The sequence below is a fragment of the Muntiacus reevesi genome, chromosome 1, assembly GCF_963930625.1.
Source record: "Muntiacus reevesi chromosome 1, mMunRee1.1, whole genome shotgun sequence".
NCBI classification, from domain to species: domain Eukaryota; kingdom Metazoa; phylum Chordata; class Mammalia; order Artiodactyla; family Cervidae; genus Muntiacus; species Muntiacus reevesi.
Genome location: NC_089249.1, coordinates 91,070,513 through 91,083,199, shown reverse-complemented (window position 1 = coordinate 91,083,199; position 12,687 = coordinate 91,070,513). Strand labels below are relative to the sequence as shown.

The 12,687-nt window shown below is 37.7% G+C and overlaps 1 protein-coding gene across 2 annotated transcripts in view; it reads right to left on the bottom strand.

Moving 5' to 3' along the window:
• Window positions 1–12,687, bottom strand: part of TRIM33 (tripartite motif containing 33) — a 136,903-nt gene that overhangs the window by 67,699 nt on the left and 56,517 nt on the right. For both annotated transcript variants that reach the window (XM_065906627.1, XM_065906631.1), the window contains exons 2-4: window positions 6,255–6,373; window positions 5,692–5,836; window positions 5,396–5,528 (exon numbers count right to left, since the gene is read on the bottom strand). In XM_065906627.1, coding sequence (XP_065762699.1) covers window positions 5,396–5,528; window positions 5,692–5,836; window positions 6,255–6,373 — 397 coding nt within the window. The remainder of the gene's footprint in view (window positions 1–5,395; window positions 5,529–5,691; window positions 5,837–6,254; window positions 6,374–12,687) is intronic.

Sequence of the window (12,687 nt, the reverse complement as noted above, 5' to 3'; positions counted from 1 at the left end):
TTGCAACAAATTATTAAATCTGAGGGTAGTCTTGGGAAATTCTAACCTTGGAACTGGTGCCAGAGTGAGAATGAATAAGATAAATTTTATTTAAAAGTGTGAATGGTTTTGGGGATCACCCCCCAATTCTACAGTTGGTATCAGAAGTAAGAGAGGAACTGTGAATTGTTCTCTAACTTCATAGTTAACATCAAAAGTGGGATTCACTAGAATGATACTGACTCTTTGAAACTTGTGGTAGGGAAGAAGGAGGAAAAGATGACAAGGGTTATGAACCTTTGATTCTTGGATGATTATCTACTCAATGGTGGTATGGAACTGCAGCTGTGGTTATCAGAGGTAAAAGCTACCAAGAGAACTTAGAAACTAGATCCAACTCCCTAGGAGCTGACTCACTGGATAAACAAGGAAATGCAAACTAATAAGAAACAAGGTAATTAAACAATTCCTTGGATATTGTCATCTAGCTAAAATGAAGAGTGTGTTGGGACAGATCCTGACACTAGGCAAAGCTTAGATTTCAGCCAGGCTGAGCTACAGCCACTAAGCCTAAAAGTCATTCCAAATGGAAAAATTACACTGGGAAAACAGGCAGCACCTCTACGACTTCCAATAACAATGAAGTCGAGGTTGAGGAAAGACAAAATCAAGAAACTAACGAAACCAGAGTGTACAATGCTAAGGAATTATTTCATTTTGTGGACTGACATTGTATGCTTCCTGAAAATACCTCTATGAAAATACTGTGAGAGTGACAACACTTAGAGGTAGTATTGTTGATTTTGAAGGCTGCAGAATAGAAGAGCAATGTTTGAGCTGATGTGGGACCTAGCACTCACTACTGAACCACCACAGATGGTTACCCAAAACCTCAGTACATAGCAGGTCATTCCAGAGGGGACAGCGAGCTGAGTGGACTGGATAAAAGCCCCTGTAAAGTTTTTTTACCCTCAGACAGGTGATTGTCCTTCTCCTATAAATGTCAACTAGAACTCCCCAGAAGAACTGACTGACATGCTTCTTATTCAAGCCATGTGAGATTAGCATTATGAAGATCAGGATATTCGTCTACTGAATATGCCTCTTACTAGGGTTAAGGAAAATAATACAGCTAAGGAGGACCTTATACATGGGTACCCCCATGTAATTTTACTGCTGCAAAACCTAGCAATAATCTGAGATGCCTTATCAGATTTATTGTCTCTGCATTATGGGCCTTACAGATGCTGAGAAAACTGGGGTGATTCACAAGAACACAGGAAAAGACAAACAAGAGAGTCAAGAAATTTATCCCAAAAGGATGAAAAATTTTAGGTGGCTGTTTAAAAATGGGGAGGGGGGAAGATAGGAATAAAGCCAACAATGATGGGGTTGAAACAAAGGTCTTAACACAGCACTTTAGGGGGTTGGGAGGACCAATGGGAGCTACTGCTAGTCCTCAATGTTAAAAGGCATTAAACAACTCTGTTATATTTACCCTAGTATGAAGAAATGTTAAAAGCTAGAGGGTGAAGAGGACAATGAGAACCTGACTTTGTACTCCCTGGAGCAACTATTCCATGGATTAATCAAACTGAGAACTAAAGGAGAGGCCAGGGTCTTCTGGCTCAAAGTCCAGCTGGAAAACGCAAGGCAATATGCATTTGGGTGGGTAAAACAGCTGGGGTTGGATAAAAGACATTTCTGGGACTCCCTGACATGGGAGCCTAATGTACTATGATTCTAAAACTTGCTGAAGTTACAATGGGCATTAACGTTAGATCGGGAAGAGAGGGATGGTTGATAGCATTAAAGTGAAAATCTGGGTGAAAGCTGGAACACAGTGATATAAACAGATTATGTGAAGAGTTTTCTCTCTCCTTTATATGATTACTAGAATGGGTATTACTGATATTGTCTAATACTGTAAAATACAAGAAACACATGTTCAGCTTGAGGCGAGTCTTGATTAAATATGCTAAATGAGAACAATTAAAACTGTCCAAGTCCACAGAAGTTGTCAACTTGAGACAGTACAGGATACCTAATGGACAAAAAGAATTTATGACTTTAATGACAAATGACAAGCTGCTTTGCTCTCACTTGTACCAATGAATTCTTTGTACAATAACCATGTGCACCCTGTGAAAAAAGTAAATGGTTCATCCAGTTAACAGTACACTATTTAAAGCATGAACTCAATAATGCCACCATAGCACCAGCAGTCCTGGATATGGTTTGAACAACAGAAAAAATATATACAGCACAGTTAGTAAGTGGCATTCAGGGACTGAACATGCAAAAATTTCTTTTCCCTCTAACTCTGAAGAAAAGCCAAGAGCAGTTTTTCATGTGGAAGGACCCTAACTGATGTTTACTATACTAACCACAGGGTTATTTCAATTCACCAGCTTACTGGTATAATTTGTTTAGAAGAGATTTAGACATAATGCAGGTCCTGAGTATAATAATATACGATGTTGATTTCACGGTAATATCAGAAACTAAAGATAAAGGTAAGACTAACGTAAATGCAATGGTGACAAACATGAACAAGAAGGCTGTTACTGAACGTAACAAAGGTCCAAAGACCTGCCCAAACTGATAAAATTCTTAGGAATAACCTAGGTAGGAGCCACCTTTATCATTCTACAGGTGAAAAAAATAAGCAGCTTCCGCCACCTATACCCCAGAACTAAACAAGTAGCCCCAAAATTTGGTTGGTATATTTGAATTTTAAAGAACATATACTCCACATCTGGGAATTTTACCAATACAACCACCCAAAACAAAATCATTTGAATGAGGGCCTGAACTATGTAATGAACAGCAAAAAGCAGTCTTTCTCTTGATGCTTATGGACCCTGTGATCCACAACTAGACATGATTTTGGAAGTGTTAGCAACACATACGCAGATTGAAACTTATGGCAAAAACCTGAGTGCCACTCAGCAGAGATCCAGAATTTTGGACCAGAAAATTTCTGGATGCCGTGGTAAAACATATGCTATTTAAGAGAAAATTACTAGTTTGCCACTGGGCACTGAGGTTGACACTGTGACTGCAGGGCATAAAATAACCAAGAAACCTGAAATACCCCTTATGTCTTGGGTGATAGGGGAAAACGAATAAGGAAGGCAGAGTCCAGAAGTGTTCCACAAAAACAGAGATGGTTTGTGCAGGAACATGCAACCAAAAGGATGCAAAGAAATATTTATCATATTTATGAGCAGGTGAAAGTTAAAGTGTTAGTCAGTTGTGTCTGACTCTTTTCAGACCCTATGGAACTGTAGCCTGCCAGCTCCTCTGTCCATAGGATTCTCCAGGTAAGAATACCGGAGAGCGGGTTGCCATTTCTTTCTCCAGGGTGGCTTCCTGACTCAGGGATAGAACCAGGGTCTCCTGCATTGTAGGCAGATTATTTATTGTCTGAATCACTGTACTCTCTTTCCCCCTAAACTTGACCTTGGAACTACCATAGGAACTGCTGAATGCTATGATCACATAGGTGGTACTCCAAAAACAGCTATTGGCTAACAAAGAGCTGCGTGGTTTATGGATGATGGTTCCCAAGTGTATAGAAAGCAATCTGTTTAGAAGGGTACCACTCTAACTGAAGAATAATGAATCATATCAATGAGCTGGACTGCATGCTGTTATCCCCTATATGTGGGTTTTTACGAACCCTGAAGTTAGTATGACAAGAGAGGGTGGTTTTCGAGGACTGTTTCCTAACTTTGCGAAGATGATCAAGAAACAGTCTGGTAAGACTCACTAATGAATGCTATATACTGAACACTTTAAACTTTGTGAGGTATCACTGAAGGGTGTTTTTAAAGGGGTTGGGGTAGGTGAGGCACAACAACATGTTAGCCAAATGACACTGGCAGCAATACAGACAGAATGAATTTGACAAGGTAAAACTCAAAGCAAGGACACTAGTTGTAAATGTGCTGCAACAGGAACCTAGGCTTTTAAGTCCAATGCCATTGGTTCTGCCATACTTTACCCAGGAAATCTAAAGTGTGAATGAACTAAAGAAAAGGTAGGAACATTCAAGAAGTAATCAGGACTTGGATATAAAGAGTAAAGGAAAGTGATGACAGAAAAGGAAGGATGGATTATGGTTAACCTTCTGTGTTCCTACTCTTTTTGCTTTACACCATCAGTGTAAAAAGCCACAAAAGATCTAAGAGCTCAAAAACCAGACAGCAGCTACAAGAAAGTAATTTCCTATCTCACTGAGGTTTATGACAAGACAAGGATAAGATCTGGACCCAGAGTGAAGGCATCTACAAAATCAGTCACCTTCAATAAAACAATAGCTCATCTGTAGGTAAGATGAAACATTTTATAACAAAGAATATGAAAGTTCAAAGAAATGGGTTGTAGAACAGTGAAAGGTGTCTTGACAAAGAAAATAAAACATTACCTTTATGAGATCAAGTTTGAAAGATTCCACACACTGTATTCTATATTCTGAATATCACATGGGAGAAAATGAGCAAATGAGCTAAAACACATCTGGAGTCCAACTGACTATGTTCAAGTCCTAGTTCTACCACTTATGGGGACATGCTGTATACATTATTAAAGCTTTCTGTAAGTAGACTTGCTCACTTTGAAACAGCTGAGATATCAGTACCAATAGTTCATGGACGGTTGGTATGAATTAAACAAACATACGGCATTCAGAAGAGTGCCCAGCACAAGCTTTGGATGCAATATTTGTCGGCAAATAGGATCCATGTATCCTCTAAGAGAACTTTAATAAATTCCAGTGGCTCTAACAAATTAAAAGCTCTAAAACATGAGAGCTAAACATTTAAGTGTGGTTAAGTGAACTTAACAACTAACTAGAAATTTCTGTAGTTTCCAGAATAGTTCTGAAGTGACAAGCTGGTAATAAGTGAACACTATTGCATTCTGAGGGTAAAAGAGGGTTGAAATACAAAGCTATATTTTAATGAATTAGTAACTATGCTACTTAGATGTTTATAAATTCCCAGTTTTTCTACAAACCAAATCTGACATGAAATCAGTATATTTATATACTTTGATGCTAAAATGGCTATCAGTCATACACATGAAAATATTACAAGATAACAGCCCAAAGCCCATAACCATGTGATAAATACCACAGAACACTTGAAAAAACAAGTGAGTTTGAACCAGAGGGACTGTATATGAAGAAATAATATAACTCTATTATTGCAACCCAAATCCACGTACTAATACATTTTCAACAAATATCCGTAAGACAATTAGATATAAATATAGAAACCATTAAATAATTTACCAAAAAATGTATCTTGCTCTAAGACATAAAAAATACAAAAAAATATTTGTTTTAGGAAAAATAATTCTATAATAACTTTTAATAATATTTCTTGATAAGCAATAACAACGTCTGTACCTATGTTCTTTGTGTTCCAATAGCTGACAGTCTCTACATGTCAGTCTATCACACGTTTCACAGAAAAGTTTCAACTGTTCTTGTTTGTGTACAGGGCAGAAAACAGGACGCTGACCAGATGCTCCAACAGATTCTGTAGTGAAATAAAACATACATTTTTAAACTAAACAAAATTTTTGTCTAACTTTATAAATTCTTACTGATACTGGTATCAAAAGCTTGCCAAGTTAAGTAGAAATGCTATAGGGGCAAAAGAGGGAGAATAAGAGTAATCATTAAAACTGCTTCTATCTTACCTGAGACATCTTCTTTCTTCCTGATCAAGTGATCTTTAGTGAACTTTACTCTTTGATGTGCTTCAATACACGTCTTACAAAGCCATTCTCCACACTCTACACAAAAGCCAACCGCACTTGCATTGTCTTCACAACTAGTACATACCTAGAAGCGGAAATAAATACTAACCTACATTAAATTTACGAAACATAGATCCACAAAATAAACAAGCAAAAACTTTCTACCTTACTCTCAAATATACTAATCACTGTACCTAGAATAAAATCATCTTGCTATCCATTTCTCTTCAACAAAATCCTTCCCCTCCAGATCAAACATTCAGGTGGGTAAAAACCTAAGTCTCAAAACACAAAACTGATACAAGCTTTGAATTTTTAAGTGATAACTTTTAATCTCTTTTAACCAGGTCTGAGGGTGTAGAATAAAGATACTCTTCATTTTCAAATTGAAAGATGAAACTAGGGCATAATTACCCTAAATTATGTAACAATTCAAGCATGTTTTCTTATAATTTACATTTTGATATCAAGGAAGTAATGTAAAGAAAAATTGAGAAGCATACCTGTTCTGATTTCTCATCAGAACTGCTAGGAGTTTCAGATGTGTCTTTCACAAAATAATTATCCACGAGGTCTATCTGTCTGCATTCTTGGCGGCATACTGGGCACCGTATTACACCAACTACAACACAAAACAACATCAAGAAATACTTTCAGGAAAATAAGGAAATTATACATGATGCCTATACGTGAACTACTCATTCATATATCATAGATAAGAAGAAAGAAATGAGCGCTAAGAGCTGAGTAAAATGCTATTACACTGAGTTATTTCATTGGGCAAAAATAACACCCATTTGGGAAGATAAAATAAGCATTAATATGCAAATTAAAAACTTTAAGATGCTTCTTTATTACAATATGTGGTTGGTAATAATGGCCCCCGAAGATATCCAGGTCCTAACCATTGGAAAACTGTATGACTTTATACAGCAAAGGAGATTTTGCAAGTGTTATTAAAGCTCCTGCGATGGTAACATTGTCCTGGAATATCTGATAGGCCCTGAAACGTCATCAGTTCAGTTGTTCAGAAATGTCTGACTCTTTGCAACCCCATGGATTGCAGCACGCCAGGCCTCCCTGTCCATCAACAACTCCAGGAGTTTACCCTACTCATGTCCATTAAGTCGGTGATGCCATCCAACCATGTCATCCTCTGTCGCCCCTTCTCCTCCTGCCTTCAGTTTTTCCCAGCATCATGGTCTCTTCCAGTGAGTCAGCTCTTCGCATCAGGTGGCCAAAGTATTGGAGTTTCAGCTTCAACATCAGTCCTTCCAATGAACACTCAGGATTGATCTCCCTTAGGATGGACTGGTTGGTTCTCCCTGCAGTCCAAGGGACTCTCAAGAGTCCTCCAACACCACAGTTCAAAAGCATCAATTCTTCTGTGCTCAGCTTTCTTTATAGTCCAACTCTCACATCCATACATGACTACTACAAAAGCCATAGCCTTGACTAGACAGAACTTTGTTGGCAAAGTAATGTCTCTGCTTTTTAATATGCTGTCTAGGTTGGTCATAACTTTCCTTCCAAGGAGTAAGTGTCTTTTAACTTCATGGTTGCAGTCACCATCTGTAGTGATTTTCGAGCCCAAAAAATAAAGTCTGACACTGTTTCCACTGTCTCCCCATCTATTTGCCATAAAGTGATGGGACCAGAGGCCATGATCTTAGTTTTCCAAATGTTGAACTTTAAGCCAACTTTTTCACTCTTTCACTTTCATCAAGTGGTTCTTTAGTTCTTCTTCACTTTCTGCCATAAGGGTGGTGTTATCTGCATATCTGAGGTTATTGATATTTCTCCCAGCAATCTTGATTACAGCTGGTGCTTCATCCAGCCCAATGTTTCTCATGATGTACTCTGCATAGAAGTTAAATAAGCAGGGTGACAATATACAGCCTTGACGTACTTCTTTCCCTATTTGGAACCAGTCTGTTGTTCCATGTCCAGGTCTAACCTGCATGCTTGACCTGCATACAGGTTTCTCAAGAGGCAGGTCAGGTGGTCTGGTATTCCCATCTCTTTAAGAATTTTCCACAGTTTATTGCGATCCAAACAGTCAAACTTTGGCATAGTCAATAAAGCAGAAATAGATGTTTTTCTGAAACTCTCTTGCTTTTTCCATGATCCAGCAGATGTTGGCAATTTGATCTCTGGTTCCTCTGCCTTTTCTAAAACCAGCTTGAACATCTGCAAGTTCATGGTTCACATATTCCTGAAGCCTGGCTTGAAGAATTTTGAGCATTACTTTGCTAGCGTGTGAGATGAGTGCAACTGTGCGGTGTTTGCACATTCTTTGGCATCCTCTTTCTTTGGGACTGGAATGAAAACTGACCTTTCCAGTCCTGTGGCCACTGCTAAGTTTTCCAAATTTGCTGGCATACTGAGTGCAGCACTTTCATAGCATCTTCTCTTAGGATTTGAAATAGCTCAACTGGAATTCCATCACCTCCACTAGTTTTGTTCATAGTGACACTTTCTAAGGCCCACTTGACTTCACATTCCAGGATGTCTGGCTCTAGGTGAGTGATCACATCATCATGATTATCTGGGTTGTGAAGATGTTTTTTGTACAGTTCTTCTGTGTATTCTTGCCACCTCTTCTTATATCTTCGGCTTCTTTAAGGTCCATACAATTTCTGTCCTTTACTGAGTCCATCTTTGCATGAAATGTTCCCTTGGTATTTCTAATTTTCTTGAAGAGATCCCTAGTCTTTCCCACTCTATTATCTAAGACTCTATTTCTTTGCATTGATCACTGAGGAAGGCTTTCTTATCTCTCCTGGCTATTCTTTGGAACTCTGCATTCAAATGGGTATATCTTTCCTTTTCTCTTTTGCTTACCGCTTCTCTTCTTTTCTCAGCTATTTGTAAGGCCTCCTCAGACAGTCATTTTGCTTTTTTGCATTTCTTTTTCTTGGAGATGGTCTTGGTCCCTGTCTCCCGTACAATGTCACAAACCTCCGTCCACAGTTCATCAGACACTATCAGATTTAATCCCCTGACTCTATTTGTCACTTCCACTGTATAATTGTAAGGGGTTTGATTTAGGTCATACCTGAATGGTCAAGTGGTTTTCCCTACTTTCTTCAATTTATGTCTGAATTTGGCAATAAGGAGTTAATGATGTGAGCCACAGTTGGCTCCCGGTCTTGTTTTTTGCTGACTGTATAGAGCTTCTCCATCTTTGGCTGCAAAGAATATAATCAATCTGATTTCGGTGTTGGCCATATGATGATGTCCATATGTAGAGTTTTCTCTTGTGTTGTTGGAAGAGGGTGTTTGCTATGACCAGTGCGTTCTCTTGGCAAAACTCTGCTAGCCTTTGCCCTGCTTCATTCTGTACTCCAAATTTGCCTGTTACTCCAGGTGTTTCTTGACTTCCTACTTTTGCATTCCAGTCCCCTACAATGAAAAGGACATCTTTCTTGGGTATTAGCTCTAAAAGGTCTTAAAATCACAAGTGGTCTAACAAGAGGCAGGCAGGGAAGATTAGACTACAAGAAGATGAGAAGGCAACTGATAATAAAAGCAGAGATTAGAGTAATGTGCTTTGGAGATACAGACACAAGCCAAGGAATACAGGAGGCTACTATAAGCTGAAAAAAGAAAATGGATTCTCTCCTCAGAGCCTCCAGAAGGATCAAGACATGCCGACACTTTGACTCTAATCTAGTAAAACTGACTGCAAACTTTAACCTTTAAGAACAGTAAGAGAATAAAATGTATGTTGTTCTAAAACACAAGTTTATGGCAATTCTGTTATAGCAGAAATAGAAATACACAATCTTCATCTTATGAATTCTGAGTTGATTAAGAGCGACCTAAATTCATCCTAATGTATAATGTGGGGAGAAAGATCATCTGAGACTTAACCTGCCAGTGTTCTAGCATCTATAAGAAGAAATAAACCTGCCAAGGTAAGAAATGAAAGTTCAGGTTACTTAAAAATGAGAAAACAGCAGCATAGTCAACACAACAGAGTGACTACTATATGCCAGCCATAAAACTGAAAAACATAGAATGACACAATCCTTGCTTTTAAGAAAGGGCTGAAGACTAGCATTTTTACAGTTTATACCATGTACAATTGTAGGAAGCACCATACAAAGACAAGGATATAAACAGTCCAAAGAGTGGTACATAGAGGAAGTACAGCTCAGCGGTAGTGAGGGTTAGGTGGTAGGAAGAAGGAACTAGACACTCTACTTACCACTATGTGTGTCCATGTTTGCATTTTTGTGTGGGGACTCATGTGTGTATGTAATCCACTGCCTTTTCTTTGAAATTCCTAAGATTAAAATAGGGAGGAAATCCTATATGTTGCAATGATAGTTTTTTTTTTAATTTTAGGAAATTAAAAAGTCTTTGAGCTCTCCATCTTGATTTATGCTTGAGTTACGTGCCATAGTTGCTTTGAAATCTTTGATTATCCATAGTTTGCCTAAATTGTTTAAGAAATAATCCACTTTCATCTGTTTTTTAAGTTACTGAATCTAAATTCATAAGACAGAGCTCTTTGATAGCAGTTTTTTAAATGTTGCAGGTTTGCAGCCATTACCACTTCAAAGAAGTCTGAATAAGGAAAAAATTTTCCCTTGTTAAATTAGTTCCTATTTCTGTAGAAATTTCATTTTTTAAATCTGTGATAGATGAGTTATCATAATGCAAGTATATAGTTCTTTTTTTTCTATGAACTACTCATTGTCATTCAACAGTAATGACATTAAAGATACAGCAAGCTTATAAAGTACTATTTTCTAAAAGAAATAGGAGGCATCTTCATCTTTATTATTCTACTTCTGGTTATGCAAACACTCTGGTAACAGAAATGTTTATGTCTGGTCAGAAATCTGGTCAGAAATCAATTTTGATTTTGTTAAGTGAAACAGTCTGTAGGCAGGCAGGGTACTGGGTACACAGTGGTCCAAAGTAAGATAGAAGCCTACAGTAAGAATGCTAGATCTTAAAAAAGAAACTGGGAGTAGGGAAGGAGGTGGGTGACGGGTTCAGGATGGGGGGGACACATTGCACCCATGGCTGATTCATGTCGATGTGTGCCAAAAATCATCACAATATTGTAAAGTAATTATCCTCCAATTAAAATAAATAATTTAAAAAAAAAAAAGAAACTTTATGATTTATAAGTTTTGTGCCTTGGTCAAACATTAACATGATGTCACAAATTCCCTGGCAGTTCAGTGGTTCAGAGTCCATGCTTCCACAGCAGGGGGCACAGGTTTGATCCCTGGTGGGAGAACTGAGATCACTCAAGCTGCCCCACGTGGTCAAAAACTTAAAAAACAAAAGTCCTGTCATTGAAAAATGATGTCTGTGTAGAATGACAAAAATAACCAGTGTTGAATCATGTTATATTTCCTGACATTCCACATTATCCCAGGTTGCTAAACGTGTGCTTTCCAAGAAGTCTGACTTATTGAATACATTTACTGTCCTATGTGACAGTTTTGTCACTGTTAAGAGATTCAGTAATTAAAATGGGAAAGAGAAGCTTAGGTTATTTTCCTTCTCAAAACTATGTTCCTTGGAGCCACATTATTATGATGGCTTTCATGCTCTTGTACACAGAATGTCTTAGGCTGAGTGCAGTTTAAAGGATCCTAATTACTTCTTTCAACGCTGTGATCTGACCTGTAACAAATCCGTACTATACACTATGTAAATTGCTAAGAAGTCCATTATAAACCAACTGAATGTACAAATCTTAGTGCTGGTGCTGAAATCTCTTCAGAATAGTCACCATGATATCAAGGTTTGTTTCAACATTTGTAAGCATCAAGTGTCAATCAAAATTGAAGATGAAACACTAATGAATGTTGAGCTCTCAGGCTTTAGGTATACTTCCTCTTTAGATTTTTTGGTTCTCTGTTTTTACCATACTGTTTCATTTAAATTTCCTACACACTAACTTCATATGTGCGACTAAAATAAACTGCAATATATATTTTAAAAAGGGTTTAAGACTAGTATTTAATTTTTACAGTTTATATCATGCACAACTTACAGAGACAAGGATATACACAAAGAGCTGTACATACAAGAAGTATAGCTCAGTGGTAGAACATTTGACTGCAAAGAGTTGTACATATACAAACTACAGAAGCTTATATAGTAACTGTGATGGAACGTCACGCTAAAAGGAGTATCAGCACTGTAGTAATGTGAAGGGGAAGAAAGTGCAACAAGCAGGGGACACATGTATCTATGTACGACTTATTCATCTTGCTATAACACAACACTGTAAAGCAACCATGCTACAATAAAAGTTAAAAAATAAATCAAAGTAGGAATATCAGTCTCTCAGCAAACATGTATACTTTGCTACACAGAATTTTACAATTATATGTATATGAAACAAAATATTGTGTTTATACTACAAAATGCATACAGAGATCCCCCTCAAAGGAAATGCATAAAACAATTCATGAAAGCAAAGGAAGAAACAGTACGGTCAGGTGAAATGGAAAAATGAATACAAATATTTTTACATCTAAGATGGCATGAGTTAAAAAAGTCATTCAAGAAACATACAGCATAACTACAAAGGAGAAAAGTATAAGTAAGGAGCAAAAATACATGGGCAATTAACTTCCTACAGTGAATAAGGTAAGTCTTCACTGAGAAGGTGACAGTTACACACGATCTTGAAGAATCAACTGCATTCACTAATGTGCAAGCAAGAGTATATTTGGTTGGTCTGGGTTTATTAAACCCTGCACATTTCTAAGGAAAGCCTTCAATACTAGCCCTTGATGGGCATAGGGAGATGCCTTCTGAACTCTTGGAATATTAATTATGCCTGATAAAGGTACCTCCCCCCAAAAGACATAAAAAGTTTCTGTTTGCCTGAGGCCATCAGTATTCAGTTTGACCTCTGGATTTGACTGGAGGTCAAGCAGGTGGTATCAGTTCTGT